Source organism: Hylobates moloch, unplaced genomic scaffold (genome assembly GCF_009828535.3).
Source record: "Hylobates moloch isolate HMO894 unplaced genomic scaffold, HMol_V3 SCAFFOLD_7, whole genome shotgun sequence".
Taxonomy (NCBI): Eukaryota; Metazoa; Chordata; class Mammalia; order Primates; family Hylobatidae; genus Hylobates; species Hylobates moloch.
Window position 1 is genome coordinate 11666408 of NW_026652282.1, and position 24277 is coordinate 11690684.

At 37.9% G+C, this 24277-nt stretch overlaps 1 protein-coding gene and 1 pseudogene across 1 annotated transcript in view; both read right to left on the reverse strand.

Moving 5' to 3' along the window:
• Positions 1-17896: 17896 nt before the first annotated feature.
• LOC116811004 (nucleophosmin-like) lies at positions 17897-18749 on the reverse strand (annotated as a pseudogene).
• Positions 18750-18940: 191 nt separating this feature from the next.
• The window catches only part of LOC116812267 (Fanconi anemia group B protein-like), a 44915-nt gene continuing 39578 nt past the window's right edge, over positions 18941-24277 (reverse strand). The window contains exon 4 of the mRNA XM_058441830.1: positions 18941-19075. Coding sequence (XP_058297813.1) covers positions 18941-19075 — 135 coding nt within the window. The remainder of the gene's footprint in view (positions 19076-24277) is intronic.

A 24277-nucleotide genomic window follows, 5' to 3' on the forward strand; every position in this document is an offset into this window, starting at 1 on the left:
TGCATTGCAGGATGTGTTAGCAGCCTTTCTGGCCTCTACCCACCAGATTCCACTCCAGTTGTGAAAAGCAAAAGTGTCTTCAGACATTATCAAATGCTCCTGGCAGAGTGAGAACATTAATCCTGGTTGAGAATCACTTTTCTAAGTTTCCTTTGACCAGTAAATCATCTAAAAGGATGAAGATGATCTAAAACATCAAGTGGCCCATATAGAGGTAGAGTAGACCAAAGATGAAAGAAACAACTTCTCCTAGATATACCACTTATTTCCGCTGTGACTTTGGGCAAGTTTCTGAACCACTCTTTACCTTATCTATAAAATGAGAATAATGTTACCTAGTTCACAAGCTTATTGTAAGAATTAAATGAAACACTACCTACTATTTTCTCTCTGTTTTAGGAAACTATTCCTATTATACGCCCAGTTCCTATATAGACACAGGGAGTCTATTTCTGAACTTTCTGTTCTCTTCTATTTGTGTCTCTGCATATTTCTGTGAGAGTTCCCCACTGTTTTTATTAACCATTATTATTATTAGCCCTCTATTATCCACAGGTGACTTGTCTGGGAAACTCGGCCATTTGGAAAGAGGCTGGAAACTGAGAAGTGAAGAAAAAGGCATGTAGAAGCCCTGCACTAAAGGTCAGACACATTTCTCACCATAAAGCCCCCCAAGGCTATTAAGATGGTTTATAAATTATTTCCTCCTCAGCCCCTACATCATCTTGTGCCTCACATACAGGTATAGGCACCCAATAAATGATTGCTGAGAAACGAAATGACCAATTTCAGACATAAGGCAAACAAGATTATCATTATCAGGCTTCTCCACATCACCAAAGTAGTCCCAAATTAGGTAGGATAGGGATAGGGAAGGTGTTAATACAATCAGAACTGGTGTCAAGATGTCAGTAGTAAGAAGTAACAGGTCTGACATTAAAAGAGTAAATTAAAGGGCAGACATTAATTTAAAAATAAAAACTACATGCTCTGGAGAGTAAGCAGCCATAAACACCACAATAACCCCTTAGCTGCATTACATCGTCAGTGCATAATAACTGACATTCCTAATAACGAATCTGACATTTTGAAAAAAAATGCTAATTTCTGTTCAGCATGTTCCATTTAAAAAAATTCAGAGTAGTGTATAAGGCATTTGAAAAAGATTTCCATCACAGACTTGTAAAATATGTGATTTGCAATGCACTTTAGGGATTACCTAATCTAACTGTTTTCTAGATGAAGAAAGTTCCGGAAAGATGAAGTGCACTTGCCCAAGGTCAGGCGCCAGAGAGACAAAAACGGAATAAAGGCCTTAGTTTGCCAACTCCACGGCAACTGCTTTTTCCACTGCTGCACATCCACACAAACATAAATATATATTTTAAATTTATTAAGAGCACCAAATCTAGTATTTGGCAACTCAACAGGGATAGACTTCAAATATTTGGAATTTCCCACACTGAGCTATTAATAAACTGGTCCTCATTGAGCCTTTGTATTGCTCAAAAAAATTAGATCTGATGGGTAGGTGTCAAAGGAGTGAGAAAGCATAATGCTTGACTCAGGTGAATTTTTAGAAGGGAGGGTAAGATTTACATGTAAGAAGTCAGAGCTATGCAAAGCAGTAGGGAAAGTGGTGCCCTAGGAATGGAGGGATAGGAAATGGCAACCGATGGCTGCTGGTCAAAGAAGGTACGGGGGGGGGGGGTGGGGCAGATCTTCTGGGCTGGACCCAGAAGCATATCTGAGTTGGACCCAGAAGCATATGTAGGCCTTATTTAAAAAAAAAAAAAAAAAAAGAGAGAGAGAGACTCTGGATGTGAAGAACATTAGAAAACACTGGCGGGGGGTTGGGTGGAAGCCTGGATCATATGTTCCAAAACATTCATTCAAACGAACAATTTAATAAGTATGAGTTACTTATGAAGATTGGGGGGAGGTGTTACAGAAAATATTAAAAATTGAGGCTTCCCTGGAAAATCTAAGTTGAAGGGATGAGAGAATAAGGAAAATGGCCCAAACTGCTCTAGAATGGCACTATCTGGTAGAAATATAATGCATGCCACACATATAATTTAAAGCTTTCTAATAAACCCATTAAAAAAGCAAAAAGCAACAGTTGACATTTACTTTAATATTTTAACTCAGTATATCCAAAATGCTATTATTTCAATATGCAATCGATATACAAAAATTATGGAGATGTTTTACATTATTTTACTCATACCAAGTCTTTGAAATATAATGTGCATGTCACACTTAAGCATATCTCAATTTGGGTACTAAATTTTCAACAGAAACACTTGATCTGAACTTAGATATGGTAAAATTTGCAACTGAAAAAGTGAATTCACATACTCAAGTTGTTCCAAACACACTTAAAAGTTTTCCAGTAATTCCATCAAATATCAAAAAATCATCTTCCATTAATATTCAAATCCACACCAACAAAACTGCTTCAGTTTTTTAAATTTAAATGCCAATTAACTAATAGTAATTCAAAGTTCAGTTCCCCAGCCCCCTGGAGAAATTTCAAGAGTTGAGTCATACAGGTGGCTAGTGGCTATGCATTAGGCAGCTCATGTCTAGAAGGTGGGTTTTAGGGGTGGAGCAGGGTTGTCCCATGACATAAGGCCCTTGGAACATAGACCCAGAATGCACAGAGGTAGACTCTGTATACGAGCTAGGCCACAAAACAGAGCCACTCTATATTATCCAACACTTGGAGAGGATCAAGGTAAAAACAGATTTCTAGAGAGGTTAATATGCAGCAGAACTGAGAAAAAAAAACAGGGAAGCCAAGGAAGTTTACTGTCATAAATAAAATGTGAAGTAATGAGGACTCAAACTGGAGGTGAGAAGGAGAAACGCAGGGGAGCCGAGGATCTGAGAGGCAATTGGATGGAAGAACCGACAAGACTGAAGAAGACATAGGATACAGAAAAAGAGCCCCCAGCTAAAGACCTCAGAGGAACCTGGTTTTTGTTTGATTGGTTGTTTGGGTTTTGTTTTTGTGTTTGTTTATTCTCTATTCTCTCTTCTACACATATAGGAAAAATTATATAACCAACGGAGTGAAGTACTGTGAAGATCTATTTCAAGGAAACCACTGCAAAGAGCACCCCATTCAATGTCTGCCTGAATAGGCAATCTATTACACAGCAATGACAAAGTTCTGCCATTTTGGATGTCAAAATATTTCTCAGTTTCATTCATTTGCCTTACGACTACCCTGTTCAGGCCACGTCTTTTACCCAGATTGTTGCAGTAGCATCCTAACACTGCCTGCTTAGTATTGCTCCACCCCAACCCATTCTCCAAATTGTAGCCAGAGTACTCTCCAAACACAAATCAGATCATGTCACTTCCTTGTTTAAAACAAGTCAGAGGCTTCCCATTGTCCCCCAAGCGAACCCTTTAACATGATTTTGCAAGACCTTCATGATGCAGCCTTTCCTTCCTTCTCCAGCCTTACATTTCACCATCCCCTGACTTTCTCACCACTCAACTAACCTACCCATCCCTCCTTCCTAGTCCTATCCTCCTGATTGGTTCTCTCTTCCTGGAAAACACTAATCTCTCTCTCTTTCTCTATCTCCATCCCTCTGTCTCTGCCTATGTCTCACTTCTTCCTCCTTTCCCTTCTCTCTCCAATTCTCACTTCCCAGCCTTTCCCCTTCTTGTTCCTCTGCCTGAAATAATCTATTCTTTACTGGTATGCTTCCTACTTCCTTATGTTACAGTTGAAACCTATGTCATTGCTTTGGCGATCCCCCAAGACTGGGTTAGAGTCATGTCTTATATACTCCCACAACTACTGAACTTTATTGTATTGTAATATCCATTGTATTGGTATTATAATTGTCCATGTCATTTGTTCTTTTTTGTTTTCCAACTAGAAGATAAGCTCATTAAGGACAAGGACTTTGTAAGAGTTTAGCTGATAGGAGACACAGAATAAAAATGGGTTATATAAATAAATAGAATGTAATACAATTTAATATCAAAAGTAACTCTGACTTACTAAATGCAGAGTAGTGGCAATAAATAATTTTGTTAGGGCATCAATCCAATTAGACCTAAATTTTACCTTCTTAAAGTTTAAATCTAAAAAAGATAACTGAGAAAGATAGATAGCAATGATCTCAACTATCCAGATCTTTATACAAAAATTGTATTTTTATTATTAAAATGCATTTTATTATAGTTATAGATGTTAACATAAGGAAAAGCTGGGGGAATGGTATACAGGAACTCTATGCTATTTTTGCAACTCATTGAAAGCAAATCTAAAATGATCCCAAATTTAAAAGCTTTTTAAAATGATTTTGAATGCATTCTCTCCTTCTTAGGTATGTAATACCCTTCAAAAAAGGAATTTCATGAAAATGTGAGGGCAAGAGAATGAAAATCGGAATGTTTTCTAAAATAAATATTGATCGTGAGTCTCAGATATATATTCTGAATGCCTAAAATATTCTCTTCATTGCGTTACTAGACATGTTATGATGAATCTGGTCTATACAACTTTTTTTTTTGCTATAAAGATAAAAGTAAATATAGAAAATTAAAATTTTTTTGCCATAAACTGCTTTGGTTCTCAAAAATGCTTTGATTCTCAAAATTCCATAATGCCTACAATGGCTAAAATACTATTCTTAGTTAAGAAACTGCCATATCAATTTAGTTGAAACACTATAATTGTATCACAGTTCAGTAGTAGATTATGTGTCTCAATTACAGAAAACCCTTAAGAGAGAGAAAAATCATATGAAAAGTGAAGCCCCATGCTGAGGGTGTAAGTCATAAAAGCCAGTTAAGCAGGGAAAAGAGTCTATCTAATTTCATGTTTTAATTATATTTTAAAATATTTGTTCAGAAAATGCCATCCTCTAACAAATTAACCCTCAGTCATACAGCTGACAAATAGTTAAGACATATGACATGACAGACCCTAACAGAGTAAGACAAAATATTCAATATAATTTATGACATATATAACCTAGTTATTTAAACAGATGATTATTCTGGTTCTCTTTTAGTCTGCTACAAATTCACAAGGGACTTTTCTTATCATCCGGGGAGTCCTATTAAGCCCCCAGAACTGAAGCCAATGGGCATCAAGTGTGTATTCATTCTAAAGTCAGCTGGTAACTTAGTGAGAGGTTGCCAGACTGGTTCAGTAACCACCACCTACCCTCAACTTATTTAGGAGAGACCCAGAGAGACAGAAAAATGAGAAGAGGTGATTTCTCAAAGTGAGAAGAAATGAGAGCATCCTGGCATTTTGTTTTCTTCCTCATAGGGACATTCTCTCCTCCTTCAAGCCAGGTCAAGGGGACAGCAAGAAAATCCTTTGAAGAGACGGGAGAAATCCTTGTCAGAAGGGAAGAAGAGCACCTCACTCTGCAGTTGGTGCTTGCTGAGCTGCACATATTCACAGGTTTGCCCTGTCTCACCAGACTAGAGTGCAAGAGGATTCTTAGGAAGACCTGATAGCAATCATAGACCTTTAAGGAGCGCCAAGACTAGTGCCAGACTGTCCTTTGGAGAGGTCTGAGAGCTGCCCCCTGAGAGCTGGGAGAGAAGCAAGCAGTGCAAGCAACTGTACTTCCTGAGATTCAGGGACACAAGGGTGACAGGTTTCTCTGTAGGCCAAATAGATGCTGTGGGAGGTAGGTAGCCAACTCTGCTTGATTGCCTGATCCTCCACTGATGCCATGGGGGAAAATGGAACAGGGCTAGGGTAGCCTTCATATTATCACTCTAAGAGATTAAACACTTGAATGTTAATTTCATTTTGGCTTGTGGTCTTAATCAGCTGCCCTGACAACTGGCAGCTCAGCTCTCTCTAGCTTGCCTGAGCTCCTGACAGAAACTGAGGCCAATGGAGGTTAAGGAACTGGCTGACCTAGTATTCCTAACTAGTAAGTGATGCATCCTAGATTTGAACGCTGGCCATTTTCTAAAAAGTAGTCTTTACTTTCTAAGAATAATATACATGATTAGCGAAGAGTAATTAAACCCACAAGATTGAGCCCTTTCAAGCAGAGTTCACAAAATGGTCAACTTCAGCAGAAGACTTGTTACTCATTGCAAATAATACAAAGGGTTCTGGTATTAATTTCCAATCTGACCTCTCCTGAAGCCACGTATGCGGTTAAGGGAAATAACTTTCTTCTGGTTCTACAAACCCTAGAAAATTCCTATTATTTCTAGATTTACTTCCCTCTAATGGTTCTGAAAAATGTTCGTTGCTCTTTTTACCTGAAAAGAATTCTCTCACTAATCTGAACCATGGTAGTTTTTAATTCTGAACATGGGAATCACATTATATTTGGTGTTAACTTTATACCTGATATATTCAGTAGTTTCAGACACATAGCCTGAAAAATGATTCTACTCTGCAGATTAATATTGCTATGCTAGTTTGCTTTGGGTTAATGTTTGCGTGCTATATTTTTGCCTACCCTTTTACTTTTTTTTTAATTTTGAGACGAGTTCTGCTCTTGTTGCCCAGGCTGGAGTGCACTGGCGCGATCTTGGCTTACTGCAACCTCAACCTTCCAGTTTCAAGCGATTCTCCTGCCTCAGCCTCCCGAGTAGCTGGGACTACAGGCACGCACCACCACACCCAGCTAATTTTTTGTATTTTTAGTAGAGATGGGGTTTCACCATGCTGGCCAGGATGGTCTCGATCCCTTGACCTCGTGATCTGCCCGCCCCGGCCTCCCAAAGTGCTGGGATTACAGGTGTGAGCCACTGTGCCCAGCTACCCTTTTACTTTTTACCTTTCTGTATCTTACTCTTTAAAATATGTCTCTTGAATGCAGCACAGACACATGAAGAAATGCACAAATAAAACCAACAAATTGTTTCTTTTACCTGGAATGTTCAGTCCCTTTTCATTTAATGTAATTACTGATACAATTGAACTTACACCGACCATCTTACTATTTGTTTTCTATTTGGCCTATCTAGTTCCTTATTTCCTCTTTACTTGCCTTTTTTTCGACTAATTATATTTTTCTACTTTTCCCTTACATTGATGTTTTGTTAATAATTATTTGTTAAGGTAAATTTACTAAAACAAAATGCAGAGATTTTTAAGATATAGTTTGATAATTTTTGACAAATGTACACATTTGGGTAACCACCACCCCAATCAAGATATAGAACATTTCTATCATTCCAGAAAGTTTCCATGACCCCTTCTAGTTAACACCTCCCCCCGTCATATATTTGTTCTAGAACTTCATATAAATGGATGTCATGCTTGACCCCTACACACTCCAATAAGGAGAGCACCAGGTTTGACAGGCCAAAGAGACCCAGAGCTAGCAAATGAGCCATAGGGTTTTTTGAGGCGAACTTACATACAGGGTGGTCCAGTGGCAGCAGACTGGACAGGAGAACTGCCACTGCCTACAGAAAGCATGCAGTTTATATAGTGTTTTCACTTAACACCCTCCCCCTAACAACCCTTGCCCGACAACCTTCATTTAATCCAAAATAAAGGGTTTCAATCCCTTGTGCACCCACTTTCCACAGGACAAGGGCTGGAGGCTCAGACGTTCCTCATAGATAAGAAATGAATCTTTGGGTTGGCCACACTGGGACCTCCAAACACACATTTGGGTTTATCTGCCATACAGAGCCGTTCTTGGGGTATGCTTAAGTTATTGCTGTCAGGTGCATCTATCATACACAAGTATGTCTACCATACAATGGAAACATAAAGTATTTACTCTTTTACAGTTTTTTTTACACATTATGTTTATGAGATTAATCCATGTCTTTGTTCTGTTTTATTTCTAACTAGTATTCCATGGTAGGAATATAAATTCCACAACTTATTTATTCTGCTATTAAAGGACATTTAGGTTGTTTCCTTCAGAGGCTACTACAAATAAAACTATCACAAACATTAGTGTACAGGTGTTTCTGTGGACAAATATTTTCATTCATATTAAGTAACTACTTAGGAGTGCTAAGTCACAGAGGTTTCTATTAACTTTTGGTGTTTGACTTATAGATCACAAAACACATATTTGGCTTATTACATCATAATATGAATTATTTTTTCATTTTCCTGATACTTCTAGAACGTAGTAACTTAAAATCTATTTGCTGTCCTAAATTCATTTTCAGTGTTGTTATGCATTTTAGTTCCACAAATAAAGTCAAGACATGGCAATTATTGTCTTGTACAGAAATTATTTATATTTACATACTACATATATTTTCATGTGTTGTTCATTACCTCCTGCATTTCCATGTTCTGTCCAGTATCATTTTGTTCCTAATATTTCTTGTAGAGGAGCACTGCTGGAAAGGAATTCCCTTGGTCTTTGTCTGAAAATGTCTTTATCTTTTCCTTATTTTTGAAGCAAATTTTTGCTAGGCATAGAATTCTAGGCTATTTTTTATAAGCAGTTTTAAAGATATTAATTTCACTGCATTTGGGATTTGTTTCTGACAAGACATCAGTTGTCAGTTACATTGTTGCTTCTTTGAAGGCAATCTTCTCTAACCACTTTAAGATCTTCTCAATGACTTTGCCTTTGTTTATCTGCTGATTTTCCATGAAGTGCGTAAGTGTGGTTTCTTCTTTTTTTTCCTACTTGGGGTTTTGTGAACTTGAGTCTCTGGGTTGATGTCGTTCATTAGTTTTAAAAAAATTATTGGTTATTACCCTTTCAAATAATGCTTTAGCCTTATTCTCTTCTTTTCCTCTGGGGCTTCAATTGTGTGTATGTCTCACATGTCTATTATATGCTAGTCTTTTTCCCATTTTGTTTTCCCTCTCTGTGTTTCTGTTGAAGTATTTTATATTGATCTATATCTCAGTTTACTAATTCTGGATTCTGCTATGTGCCCTCTCCAGCTAAACTCATTCATTGTTTTTAATTTCAGATATTGCATTTTTTAGTTCCAAACTTTCTGATTATTATTTAAACATTCCGATTGCTTTCAATTTTCCATCCTTTCATCTTGTCCTCTCCTCTATTTTGAACATATCATTTAACATATGATAATTATCTGCTAACATTAATATGTCATATCTGTGGATCTGCATTTTTCTCTTGATTTTCATTGTCTTTCATCTTTACATATCTAGATATTATTATATTGTGTGCCAGGCACTGTAGATAGAAGAACCATAGATGTTCCAGATAATTTTATCTTCCACCAGAGAGGATTTCCCTTTTACTCCATTAGGCAATAAGAGTGAGTGGTTAATCAACTCAATCCAATCAGAATTTGTGCTTAATCAGAAATATCCTGCAAGTTTAGTAGGATTCAAGCTATCTCTGGTATGTTCATCTTCCTAAACCCTGAAGGGTATACATTGCCTTAGCCCTGGAAGTTAACAGAGACAGTTCTGTCCTTCAAAAGTTTTCAGCTTACCTCTTTAGCCTCCTACTTCATTCAGTTTCAAAACTTGGCAAATGTCTTGAAAGGGTAACCAGCCATGTGTTTTAAGTAGAGCTCCTCCGTGGCAGCACTGTACAATTTAAAGAAATTTCAATCTGCCTTTTAGAAGTTTTGGGGCTAGCTCTCCCATTTCCGTGTAACCACAGAACTATGAAAATATTCCAAAATGAAAATTGTTTGTGCATTTAAGGCTCCTCAATATTTTAATTTGTCATGACAGCACCATACAGCTGCTAAAAGGTTGCTGACTTCTGTCCCCAAGTAGAAGCCCTTTCCTTGGACTAAGCCTGATTCACAGCCTGTCCCTAGAGAAACAAAGAGTGTACCGTTATTAAGTTACTTTGGAATAATTCTCCCTTTTCTGTAATTTTAGCTCATCTAGACCTTATTTCCACAGCTCTCCGTTGACTTTAAGATGATTTCTGTAATGTATCCAGTTTTGTCTAGTGGGAGAGTATGCCTGTAGCAACCTATTTTATTTCACTCTTAAGTGAAAGTCATTTTTTCAATGTAATTTTAATCTACATTTCACTTCAGTGAAGTTGCACATGTTAAGAGTTCACTTGCATTTCTTTTTCTGTTAACTATTTTTAAGTTTCCTTGCCGCTTTTTCTATTGACTCTTTTTCTTTATCATTTTCAAGACATTTTCTCTGTATTATCGAGATTAGTTCTCTGAGATAGGAGTCACAAATAATGTTTTTCCAGTGTGTATCTTGTCTTTTGACTTATGTTGTTGTTTTTTAATTGAAGATGTTTTGACTTTTTGTATGTGACTGAATTCCATGGCTTCTGAATTTTGTGACATAGACTGATAAGTCTTCCCTACTCTAAGTTAGTAAGAAAATTATCCCTTGCTTTCATCTAATATTTTTGTTTCTTTTTTTTACATTTGAAATTTTGTTCTATTTCAAATTGATCATGCTGATAGGCACATCCTTTCCTTTCTCCCCAGATGGCTACTTAGCTTTCCTAAGATCATCTTTTCCTCACTAAAGTGGAATGTCATCATTATCATATGCTAAATTCTCATGAGTATTTGATCCTATTTCTGAACTTTCTATCCTATTGTAGCAGGTGTCTATTTGCACACTAGAAACAAACTTTTACTGATATTATATATTTTAATATCCAGCACAGTGGATCTCTATTCCCCACATGCCTTTCTTTTTCAGAGTTTTCATAGCTTTTCTGGCTTGCAAATTTTTCCCCAGAATTTTAGAATCAGCTTGATTTGTGCCTTAGACAGCTTATTGGTATTTTTATCAGGAGTGGGTTAAATCTATAAACTAACATAACGAGAACTGACAGTGACGTTTAGTTTTCCTATCCAAGAATATGATACATATTACTATTTTAAAGCCATTTTTTGAAATCTTATAGTATTATTTAAATGTTTTTTTCATTCAGATCTTGCACATTTCTTGTGATTAGTACATTTTAGTTGTTAATGTAATTATATTTGCTTTCTTATATAGTCTCATTTTGAAGACAATAGACTGGAATGAACTTTTCAATACCTGAAAATGAGATTGCTCTTCAGTACCTAAAAGTACCAAAGAAGCCATAGTGATGAACCAGAATTACTATCTGAGGGTAAAGAACGAAGGCTGCTCTCATTGAGTTCAGCCCGTTTAATACAAATTGTTTTCACAAAGTGGGATAGATTATTGAAGGAATTCAAACTATTCTTCCAAAATCCTCTATATAATTAATCCAAAATAAAAACCTGTGAGTACTCCTTGACCACTCCTGCTCCTTCCACTGACCATCTCATGGTTTTTAACTAATGATGAGCACCAAAATCACACTTGTAGCTTTAAAAAATACATATAGCTAGGCCTTACTCTTGATGATTCTAGTTCAGATATAAAGCAAGTCTACGCATATATAGGAATACCTCCAAGACATTTTGGGTTCAGTTCCAAACCACCATAACAAAAAAAATTTCAATAAAATAAGCCACATATTTTTTTGGTTTCCCAGTACATATGAAAGTTATGTTTAAATGTTTAAATTATACTTTAGTCTACTAAGTGTGTAACAGCATTATGTCTAAAAACCGTAATATATATATATATATACACATTAATTTAAAAATACTTTATTCCTAAAAAAGGCTAACCATCACCTGGGCCTTCAGCGAGTTGTAATTTTTTTTGCTAGTCGAGGATCTTACCGTGATGTTGATGGCTGTTGACCAATCAGGGTGGTGGTTGCTGAATGCTGAGGTGGCTGTGGCAATTTCTTAAAATAAGACAACAGTGAAGTTTGCCATGTTGAATGGCTCTTCCTTTCAGGAAAGATTTCTCTGTAGCATGTAATGCCATTTCATTGCATTTTACCCACAGTAGAACTTCTTTCAAAATTGGAGTCAATCCTCTCAACCCCTGCTGCTGCTTTATCAACTAAGTTTATGTACTAAGTCCTTTGCTGTCATTTCCATAATGTTTACAGCACCTTCACCAAGAGTAGATTCCATCTCAAGAAACTACTTGCTTTGCTTATCCATAAGAAACAACCCCTCATCCATTCAAGGTTGATCATGAGATTGCAGCAATTCAGTCACATCTTCAGGCTTCACTTCTAGTGCTAGTTCTTTTGCTATTTCCACCACATCTGCAGTTACTTCCTCCATCAAGTCTTCAATCCCTTAAAGTCATCCAAGAGGGCTGGAGTCAACTTTTCCCAAACTCCTGTTAAAGTTTATTTTTTTGTTGTTGTTGTTGTTGAGACAGTCTCTGTCACCCAGGCTGGAAGTGCAGTGGAGCAATCACAGCTCACTGCAGCCCTGTCCTCCCAGGCTCAAGAGATCCTCCCACCTCAGCCTCTCAAGTAGCTGGGACCACAGGTGTGCACCATCATACCTGCCTATTTTTATATTTTGTAGATACAGGGTCTCCCTATGTTGCCCAGGCTGGTCTCAAACTCCTGGACCCAAAGTATTCCTCCTGCCCTGGCCTCCCAAAGTGTTGGGATTACAGGTGTGAGCTACCATACCCAGCTGAATGTTGACATTTTGACCTCCTCCCATGAATCACAAATGTTCTTCATGGCATCTAGAATATTGAATTCTTTCCAGATGATTTTCAATTTACTTTACCCAGATCCATCAGAGGAATCATTATCTATGGCAGCTATAGCCTTATGAGATGTATTTGGGTGTCCAGGAACATTGTCAATGAGCAGTAATATTTTGCCAGAAATCTTTTTGTTCTGAGCAGTAGGTCTCAACAGTGGGCTTAAAATATTCAGTAAACCATGTTGTAAGGAGATGTGCTGTCACCCAGGCTTGTGGATTCATTTATAGAGCACAGGAAGAATAGATTTAGCATAATTCTTAACGGTCCTAGGATTTTCAGAATGGTAAATAAGCATTGTCTTTAAGTCATCAGCTGTATTACTCCCTACCAAGAAAGTCAGCCTGTCCTTTGAAGTTTTGAAGCCAGGCATTGACTTCTCTCTAGCTATGAAAGTCCTAGATAACATCTTCTTCCTGTAGAAGACTGTTTTGTCTACATTAAAAATCTGATGTTTAGTATAGCTACCTTTATTTGTGACCTTAGATCTTCTGGATAACTTGCTGCAGCTTCTGTATCAGTACTTGCTGCTTCACCTCACACTTTTATGGAGATGGTTTCTTTCCTTAAACCTCATGAACCAATCTTTTCTATCTTCCAGCTTTTCTTCCAACTCCCTCACCTCTCTCAGCTCTCACAGAATTGAAGAAAGTTAGAGACTGTTCTGGATTAGGCTTTGGCTTAAGGGAATACTGTAATAGAAGAATGTTGATCTATCCAAATCACTCAAGCGTTCTCCATACCAAAGATAAGGACGTCTTGCTTTCTTAGTATGTTCACTGAAGTAGCACTTTTAATTTCAAGAACGTTTCCCTTGCATTCATGGGTTGGCTAACTGTTGCAAGAAGCCTAGCTTTTAGCTTATCTTGGCTTCCAACTGCCTTCCTCACTAAGCTTAATCATTTCCAGCTTTTGATTTCAAGTGAGAGACATGCAACTGTTCCTTTCACCTGAATACTCAAGAGGCCACTGTAGGCCTCACTTCAATATTGCTGCGTTATCAGGGAATAAGAATGTCTGATGAGAGGGAGAGAAACAGGGTAACGGCCGGTAGGTAGAGTAGTCAGAACACACACGTTGATCAATTAAGTTTGCCATCTTATATGGGTGTGGTTTGTGGCACCCCAGAACAATTACAATAGTAGTGTCAAAGATCACTGATCACAGATCACCATAACAGATATACTAATAATGAACAAGTTTGAAATATTGCAGGAATTACCAAAATATGACACAGAGACACAACATGAGCACTTTATGTCAGAAAAATGGTGCTGGTAGACTTGTCTGATGCAGGGTTGTGGAGCTTTCAATTTGTAAAAAATGTAATATACGTGAAGCACAAAAAAACAAGGTATGCCGGTTATATGCATGTCTTTGTGTACATGTACATACACATATTTAGCTCCAGTGATTCTGGTTCCCCACCCTTTAAGAATCATTAATAAAAGAAAAACTAAGTCCAACTGACAATATATCCTAAATATCTCTGCAATACACTTCATCCTTACCTTTGCAAATTTAAATCAATACTTCATCACCTCACATCTAGACCACTCTAGCAATATCCTCATTCCAGAATCTACTTTGCCTCTTACGGTCCTGCCTCCAAACAGCTGACATGGTCACCTACGTAAAACAAAAAGCTGACCATGCCATGTGCCGACATAAATTCCTTCAAAATTCCCTATGTGGGCTGCCTAAATATTGATCCACTGACGGATGCCCATCCATACCTTTCCACTAGTGTGTTGCACAATGGGACTGAGAAAAATAAAGACAATGTGATTTTTCCATGAAACCAAATGTATTCACTTTAAATTATCTGTATTCTATGATTACACATTTAGAATCACTATATTCTTTGTTTTATGAAATCATGGTGGCAGGGGTAGCATTTTTTAATGTCCTGACCTGGCAAAACAAAAAGGTTGTGAACTTTATGTTAGTCTCCACAGTGTTTAAAATGACACTTGCCAATGTGGTCAAAAATTCTGGAACCACTGACTGCAGAATGAAGTACAAGCTCCTTAATGGACCCTCATCTCTGACACAATGACTAGCCCCTTACTTTCTTAAAACCGTAATACATTTCATTCATTCATGTTTTCTTGAAAAAATTACACTAATATTCGTTCACCACCTACTATGTGCAAAGCATTATGTTAGATGGGATACAAAGATGATCAAGACAGAAAATGGGCTCTGCCTAAAAGGAAGTTAGAGTACTAGGGGTTTTACATTTTGGAGTCAACAAGCCATGATTTCAAATTGGTGTTAACTATATGACCTGTCTATAATTATTATTAGCTATTACATTATACCTGTGAACACTGCAAAGAAATCAATCAAGAGCTGAGAGGTGAGAAATGAATGGGTATAAAACTAGGTGAATGAGAAAGTAGGATTGAAGAGAAAGCAGTATAAGCAATGGAAACTGCCTGTCCAGAGTTTGAGGTAGGAGGCAAATCACTGGTGCTTGAACTGAAAGGATGTCAGAGACTACAGCCCACAGAGATGGGGAATGGAATCTTAGCTAGACTCATGAGGTAGGCTAGATGACACCATACCTTGCTTGCCACATAGGGAATTTGATCTTCATTCTAAAAGCAATGGGAAGTCATTGATGAACACTGAAACAGTGGAAAGATGATGAATAGTTTTTCAGCAGTGGATGATCAGACTTGTGCTTTGACAAGACAACTGTGGCTGCAGTCTCTAGAACAAGACTGGAAGGAAGCAAGAGTAAAAACAAGGAGACAAGTTGGGAAGCTGCTGAAATAGTCCAGGTTAGAAATAATGGTAGCATGAAATAGGGAGTAGCAATGAAGATGAGGAAAACTCAAAAAAAATTAAAAGATATTTAGGAGAACAGACTGACCCCTAACAATCATGTTTATAGTCCCCTGGAAACATCATGGTGTTTCATTTTTTGTTGCCTTTAGAATGACCTACCCTCTGTCTTCCAACATACCCTTGATTTTGTAATTTCTAAAAGTAATGAATGTTGTACTAGTTTCCTAGGGCTACTGTAATAAAATACCAAAAACTAGGTGGCTTAAAACAACAGAAATTTATTGTTCCTCAGTTCTGGAGGCTAAAAGTCTGAAATCAGGGCCAGGCTCCCTCTGAAACCTTTCTTACCTCTTCCTACTTTCTAGTGATTTGCAGGAAATATTTGGCTTGCAGGTACATAACTCCAGTCCCTGCCTTGTCATGAGCATTTTCCCTGTGTCTCTGTATTAACGTGGCCATCTTCTCAAAAGGACACCATGAGTCACTGGAATGCAGCCCACCCTCCTCCAGTATGACCTTATCTCAACCACATCTGCAACAACCCTGTTTCTAAACAAGGCCATATTCTGAAGTACCAGGAGTTAGAACCTCAGCATATCTTTTTGGGGGGACATAATTCAACCCATAAATAAATGCCTACACAAAAAACTGTAGTAGTAGTAAACAGTAAAATGTGAAGTTTCCCTATCTTCAAGCCTAAGCCAATTAATACAGGGTATTCAACTGGCCACAGATACTAGTTCAGGATTGAATGTGTGAATGAACGTGGGGCAGTAAAACATGAGGGAAGATTTTCCTTTGGAAAAGAAGGTTCTTCACTCTTCCATAAAGCTCTCTTCTGGATGGAGTGGTGCGCAGATGTGTATCCTGGAAGTGTTTCAGCCCTTCCATAACATGTGGGGGGCCAACTTTAGGAGGAAGCTGACAATCTCCTTAATATCCTGCTAAGCTGCTGAATCAAACTGACTCAAGCTTGAATGCTTTCCATTGGTTACAACAACCATTATATGTCTTTCATGTGTAAATTTGTTTTGAGTTGGGTTTTCTTTTAGTGTAAGTCTTAATGAATAAAGGATATTAGGCATTGTACAATCATCATCTTCCCACTGCTTCTGCGTTCAGAGTAATTTCTCATTTAGGAATTAAAGAAAACATATCCTTCCTTCCACAATGATTATTTACATATGGCATGAACAATAACCTAAATGGTAAAATGTAAAAAAAGAAAAAGATTAAGTTTATGTATCTTTTCATTTTCCTTTCATCACCAAAGATGCTGGAACACAGATAATGCAGGGAAACACTTTTGTACGAAATTTCTATCAATGAAAGCACAACACCAGCAAAGATGGATTACCTTGTATTTATCCATTAAAAGAACACATCGGATGGTGAGGACTTTTTGGAATGACAACAAAGCTCTATTTGAATACTTGAATTTTCCCCAAAACAAAAGCCCTGACTTTGATGAGAGTTACTTATTACCTTGAGTCTCAAAGTGTGGCCCATGAACCAGCAGAATCTGCATCAACTGTGAGCTTGTTAGAAATGCAGTCTCAGGCCCCACCCTAGACTTACTGAATCACAAAGTAGAGTTCAACAAGGTCTCCAGGTGATAGGATGTATGTTAAAGTTTGAGAAGCACTAGCATATTACATTGTTCAGACAATGATGCTACTAAAAATGAAAAATCTGTGAAGCCCTGTGTCCTGAAATGGTCAAGCTGATTGTACAGCAGTGGCTCTTAACCCTGGCTGTACATTAGAATCACCTGGGGAGGCTGGGCGTGGTGGTTCACACCTGTAATCTCAGTTAAACTCTCAAACTTTGGGAAGCCAAAGTGGGCACATCAGTTGAGCCCAGGAGTTCCAGACCAGCCTAGGCAGCATGGTGAAACCCCGTCTCTTTAAAAAAAAAAAGAAAAAAAAAACACTATTTATATATGTACACACAAAAATTAGCTGGGTGTGGTGGTACGCACCTGTGGTTCCAGCTACTCGGGGATGCTGAGGTGGGAAGATCACTTGTGCTGGGAGGTAGAGGCTGCAGTGAGCCGAGATTGTACCAGTGCACTCCAGCCTGAGAAACAGAGTGAGACCCTGTCTCAAACAAAAACAAAAACAACAACAAAAAAATCACCTGGGGAGCTTTTAAACTGATGCCAAGGCTCAAGGCAAAACCCCCCTAAACCATATGGATCAAAATCTTTCTTTGAGGTGGGGCTTAAGATCAGAAAAACATTTTAAGAAGCCCTTGGGTGATTCTTTTTTTTCTTTATTAAAATACTGAGTTTTATTTCACATGTATATTTCTGTCTCCCCACCATTTCCATGTCTGACCACCACTACTACTATGTCATATCATAACATTCCACACATACTTAAAACCAAGCAAAGGGTGGAGTTCCATCTTTAAAAACTAAACAGACATGTTGGACAACACATTCTTGGCAATGGAACCTGGACAACATTTATCAAACACGGTAGGGAAAGTTCTCACTCTGCATTATAAAAAGGACAGCCAGATATCAACTGTTATGGAAATGAAATAAGATGGAAAATTTTTAATAAATTGTTTAAACTATTTTCTTAAAGAGACTTCCTCCACTGCCAGAGATCTTGAATAGCCTCCTGGTCAGTCACCCAGAAGCAATTCTTCACATAACTGATGAACTTGGCTTCCACTTTGGGAAGAGAACCACCTTTTTCTATGCTTGCTTGCATTTTTGCTTTAACGTCTTCTACAGAACTAGGTCCCTTTGGTGTTTTAGGAGTTTTTTCCTGTTTTTTGAAGGATTCTTGTCCTTTTGATCTTGGTGTTGATGATGGTTTTGAGTCTTTTCCGTTCTGATTTGACTTGTGTGCATTTTTGGCTGTAGTATCTTGTATAGATTTCTTTACTGGTGCTTTTTCTTCAGTTTCCTCATCATCAAAATCATCATCATCATCATGTTCAATAGCAGCAAGTTTTACTTTTTTCTGTGGAAACTTGCTACCACTTCCAGGGACCAACTGCTTTCCAGATATACTTAAGAGTTTCACATCCTCCTCCTCTTCATCTTCTCACTCTGCATCTTCCTCCACAGCTACTAAGTGCTGTCCACTAATATGCACTGGCCCTGAACCACACTTCAACCGTAAGAGCGCTGGTGGTATTATTTCAAAGCCCCCAAGGGAAAGCTTTGGCTGTACATTTTCAAAGTTGCCAGTGTTACTTTAATTGGACTGCCTTTGTAATTCATTGCCTCTTCTTCAACAATGTGCAATTCATCCTTTGCACCAGTCCCTAAACTGACCATTCTTAAAGATAACTGGTGCTCATTTTCATCATTATCCACCTTAAAGTGATCATCTTTATTGGCCTTTAGTTCATAACCAAAAAGATAGTTCTGGGGCCTCAGGGGGCTCATGTCCATGTCCATCGAATCTTCCATCGGGTGGCTCCATGCACTTAGGTGGGAGAGAAGGTGGACAGAGATAAACGACCCCAGCTCAAGAGAACAGCCGTGCAGGACAGAATCACACCTGGGCGGGTGATTCTTATACACAACTGTGGCTGAGAATTATTAGTGTGGAGCAGCAGTTCTCAAACTTGAGTGTGTATCAGAGTAACCTAGAAGGCTTGTTAAGATACAGATTGCCATGCCCAACTCTCAATTTCTGATTTAGCAGGTTTCGGGTAGGGCCCAAGAATTAGCATTTCTAATAAATTCTCAGATGTTACTGATGCTGTTCCTCCAGGACCACACTTTGAGAACCACTGATGTAGAGAAAAAAAGGTGACTGAACTGGAAACTCAAAAGTCTGCCCAGGGCCTCTCAAAGGCAAAATAATTCATTACCTTACACCTGTTAGGATGGCCACTATCAAAAGAACAGAAAATAACAAGTGTTAGGAAGGATGCAGAGAAATGGGAGTCCTTGTACACTGTTGGTGGGAATGTAAAATAGTACAGTTATTATTAAAAATAGTACAGAGGTTTCTCAAAAAATTGAAAATAAAATTACCATATGATCTAGCAATCTCACTTCTGTGTATACATCCAAAAGAACTGAAAATAGGATCTCAAAGAATTATTTGCACACCCATGTTTATTGCAGTATTATTCACAACCGCTAAGAAGTGGAAGCAACCTAGATGTCTAACAGATGGACAGATAAACAAAATGTGATATATGTATACAACGGAATACTATGCAGCTTTAAACAGAAGGAAATAGTGTCACAAGCTATGACACGAATGAACCTCAAGGACATTATGCTAAGTAAAATAAGCCAGGTACAAAAATATAAATACTCTATGATTCCACTCACATGAAGTATCTAAAGTAGTCAAAATCATAGAAAGTAGAAAGGTGGTTGCCAAGAGCTGGTGGAAGAGAGGGAATTAATGCTCAATGGGTATAGAGTTTCAGTTTTGCAAGACAAAAAAGTTCTAGAGATCTGCTATACAACAACATGAATATATTTAACACTATTGAACTATATGCTTAAAAATTGTTAGGATGATAAATGTAATGTTTTTTCAACTACAACAAATAAATAGGGCAAAATAATTAAGGTAATCAATTTTTAAAAGTTATTTGCTTTAATGTACATGCATATGTTATTTAAATTTTTACAACAAATCTTATTTCTAAAAAGCTTTAAATATAATTATTTTACGGTTCCCCAATAAACCAATTTTTCAACCAAGAAATACTTCAAAATCATGATTTAAATATTTTAGACCCCTTTTTGCTATTCAAAGTGCTTTGGTTTGAACTTTTTTCTTTGTGTAGATATTTTTCTCTGAGATTCTCTCTGAATGATGAGGTAAAACACCATTATATTAAAATACCACTTTAATCTTACAACCGCCCCCAACATGAAATCCTTAAGCTTTTGTCAGAACCCCAAAGAGTCTTCTTATCCAAAATTAAGAACTCCTGCTCTCAGAGGGTATCCCTACTCGGTATAGTGCCCTATAAGGATGTTCCCATGGAACTTCAGTAAAACTTTGTATTAATTACCTCAATGTCACCTACAACTCTCTGCCACTGTCTCTTCCATTAAGACTGCAAGCTTTCTGAAAACCAAGAAGAGTCTTAAATTTATCTGGCACCTAGATGTGCATGAGAATGTGTTCAATGAAACCTCTATAGACACATGATTGAATAAAAGATCTCTATATTCCCTTCTACTTTGTACACTATTGATAATTTGCAAGAGGTGAAATGTTTTCTACAGGCATATTATTTGGAATGATTAGATCAAGCAAAGGGTACAAATAGAAAACAGAATTCTACCTCCTTTTCTTCTCAAGTGCTGTAGTACTCATAGAGAATAAAGATGTAAGTTTTCCTGGCTAGACACCTTGCACCTTTCCCTGGAATCCCAAGCCCTCAACCGCAGTGATCACCAGCCACTGACAAACACTTCAGAGATTCTCAGGGCCTAGACATGTCTCAAAGAGAAACTACAGAAAGGGCTATTTAGAGAAATGACACTTTCATTTTAAAAGTCCCCAAAACATGAACCAGCAATGGTAATACAATAATTCTGGAGACTGGTGGTTCTAACAAAGACAACTGGGAGGAAATAGGGAACAGACACACAGGTATTTAGACATAATTGGAGGGAAGTAGTCAAGAGATAAAACTCAGCTGGGGCCATCAACCAACTCTAATAACTTGCTCATTACAGGATTTAGGATGATGTGGCCCACATTCTCCCTGACAATTCAATTACATTAACAGATTTATACTTTTATAGAATTGTGTATTACGTGCAACTTTCCCTTTTCAACAATAAATGCATTTTGGTAATATAAAACTATCAAGACATTATAGTGTTTTATTACAAACTGACTTTATACACAGAATAGCATAGTGGTGAAAGAGCAAAGGTTCTGTAGCTGGACTGGATGATTAGAATCCTGGCTGTGTTCCTTACCAGCTATGTGACTTTGGATATATTATTTAACCTGTCTCAGTCTCAGTTTCTTTATCGATAAATAGAGTTAGTTAATAGTATACATCTTATAACATCATTGCCTAATATAACTTTCTGTGATTTTGGAAATGTTCTCTGCAGTGATCAACTGGTAGCCACTAGCCTTATGTGACTACTGAACAGCTTAAATGTGACTAGGATCAACTAAGGAACTAAATGTATAACCTTATTCTATTTTAAGTGATTTAAACATAAATAGTCCTATATGACTCATAGCTACTATCCTGGGAAGCATAGTTTTATAGCGTTGTAAGGATCACATGGGCTACACATTCAGATCAGTGTCTGGCACACAATAATCAATAAATATTCACTATTGATATTATCCACCATGCCATAGAAAATTGGTATGCAAGTGTGGGTTATAATTTTCTTTAACACTTTTCCTAAATCTTGTGGATAATTCTTTTTCCTAGTATTTATATTTACTGGCTAATTCCCCTTCCAGCTGGCACTGGCTTCAGGAAACACCTGACTAGCCTGCACACCAAGCCCTACCCACCATTCCTGGGCATAATGCATGTGCTGCATGTTGTTTTTCTTAAGATTTTGCAGACTATTAAGAACACATTTGGTCCTGGTCTCCTTCAGATTCTACCACCACCATCACGCCCCACCCCCATCACACCCCCAATGTTTTTACTACTTTTACCAGAATCTTTCAAGTATTAAAGCATATTGATTTCCTGTTGGGATAATTTGTAAGATGATTTGATTATTGTACTTGACATAACCAAATTATTCAGTCATTCTAAATCTTAAAACATCTCATCAGGCCCACAAAAAAACCTACTAAAATTATCATCACCTTGTTTTTTAACGAGGTTAGAATGAAGTTACAAAGGTTGTCTTTTGATTCCTAGTATATACTAAAAGGCAACCACTCATGTTTTAGTACATATGTTATCATTGAAAAGGTTATAAGCTCTAATTAATAATAATGTGCATCTCTGTTTATATAGCAATACTATTGTATTTCCTAAACAGTCCCATGACATTAAATCAGTTGTTTCTAGCAGAAAGATTCCTAGAACAATACAAATTGATAAAGATTTCCTTCTCTTCCTACTAGAGAGGAGGTAGCTGAGAATATGAGAATGGCTGTCAGGAGAAATGAGAACTGAGGCTGGGCACAGTGGCTCATGCCTGTAATCCCAGCACTTTGGGAAGAGGTCGAGGAGGGCGGATCACCTGAGGTCAGGAGTTCAAGATGAGCCTGGCCAACATGGTGAAACCCCATCTCTACTAAAAATACAAAACTTAGCCAGCCATGGTGACATGTACCTGTAGTCCCAGCTACTTGGGAAGCTAAGGCAGGAGAATCACTTGAACCCAGAAGGCGGAGGCTGCAATGAGCTGAGATCACGCCACTGCACTCTAGCCTGGGCGACAGAGTAAGACCCTGTCTCAAAAATAAATAAATAAATAAATAAAAAATACCAACAAAAAAAAAGGAAAGAAAGAAATGAGAACTGAAAGTCTGAATTCAGATATCTAAGAAACACACTAGACAGATATGGCCCTTACATTTATAATTTTATATTCTAAAATATGAAACATTGAGAAACAAGTTAAATAATCTGACATATCCCTCTACCCAATGAGGAAAGCATAATAAATCAACTGGCCTCATGTAATACCAGAGAGAAGCTAAGGAATAAAGAAAAGAAGATACAAAAAATAATTAAAGCATCTATTTTCAGGTATATACTACTATCAAGTATATAATAAATTGAATTATAAACTCAAAAAGGAAAAAAAGCAAGCCACTGCCCAGAAATAAAAGGGGCATATGGGGGTGTGAGTGGATGGTTCTTTACTACTCTTAAAGGTAAAAGCATCCTGTTTTGTAATAAACTGTTTCTATCCTGGGACTTCCCATGCTTTATTCTCTGGCATTCTTTTTCCCATTTTTAAGTTAGAAACAATTTTAACTACAAGTAATGGAAACCTTGAGCTCTGTTACAGGGATTTTTTTTTTTTTTTTTTTTTTTGAGACAGTCTCCGTCGCCCGGGCTGGAGTGCAGTGCAGTGGCGCAATCTCGGCTCACTGCAACCGCCGCCTCCAGGGTTCAAGCGATTCTCCTGCCTTAGCCTCCCAAGTAGCTGGGACTACAGGCATGTGCCACCACACTTGGCTAATTTTTTATTTTTAGTACAGACGAGGTTTCACCATGTTGGCCAGGCTGGTCTTGAACTCCTGACCTCAGGTGATCTGCCCACCTCAGCCTCCCCCAAAGTGCTGGGATTACAGGCGTGAGCCACTGCTCCCGGCCAAGGAATTTTTTTTTTTTTTTAGTAATTAGCAGTCCAGGAAAAGGGTGAGATTTAGATTTGATTCTGGGGTACAACAATAAAAAATCTGCATTGCACTGTGTCAATTTCATTCTAAGGCTTGATTGCCTTGTGATTATAAGGTAACTCTCAACTTCTTAAATAAGGGCCACCTACTTCCAGCCTGACATAGTCTTTTCCTCACCAAAGAACCAAGCCCTTCCTCTCAGTCTGATTAGACCCAATTTAGGTCTTGTGTCCACCCCAGACCAATAACAGCTACCAGGGAAAGGTCTTGCACTAACTGGCTTAGATTAGTCAGGACTAACCTCTGGAACTAGGGAAGGGATTCACCTCCCCAATCACATGAACTATGGGAAAGGAAGTTCCCTGGATAAAACGAGAGTTTCAGTAAGAAAAAAAGAGTGAAATAGATGTGGAAAAGGTAATCAACAGACTGCACTTCTCTCTCACTCCTGACTGACCTGCTATCTAGTGTTAAATATTTTGACTGATGGGAGGTGGAGCCAAGATGGCCGAATAGGAACAGCTCCTGTCTACAGCTCCCAGCCTGAGCGACACAGAAGACGGGTGATTTCTGCATTTCTGTTTGAGGTACCGGTTTCATCTCACTAGGGAGTGCCAAACAGTGGGTGCAGGACAGTAGGTGAAGTGCACTGTGCGTGAGCCCAAGC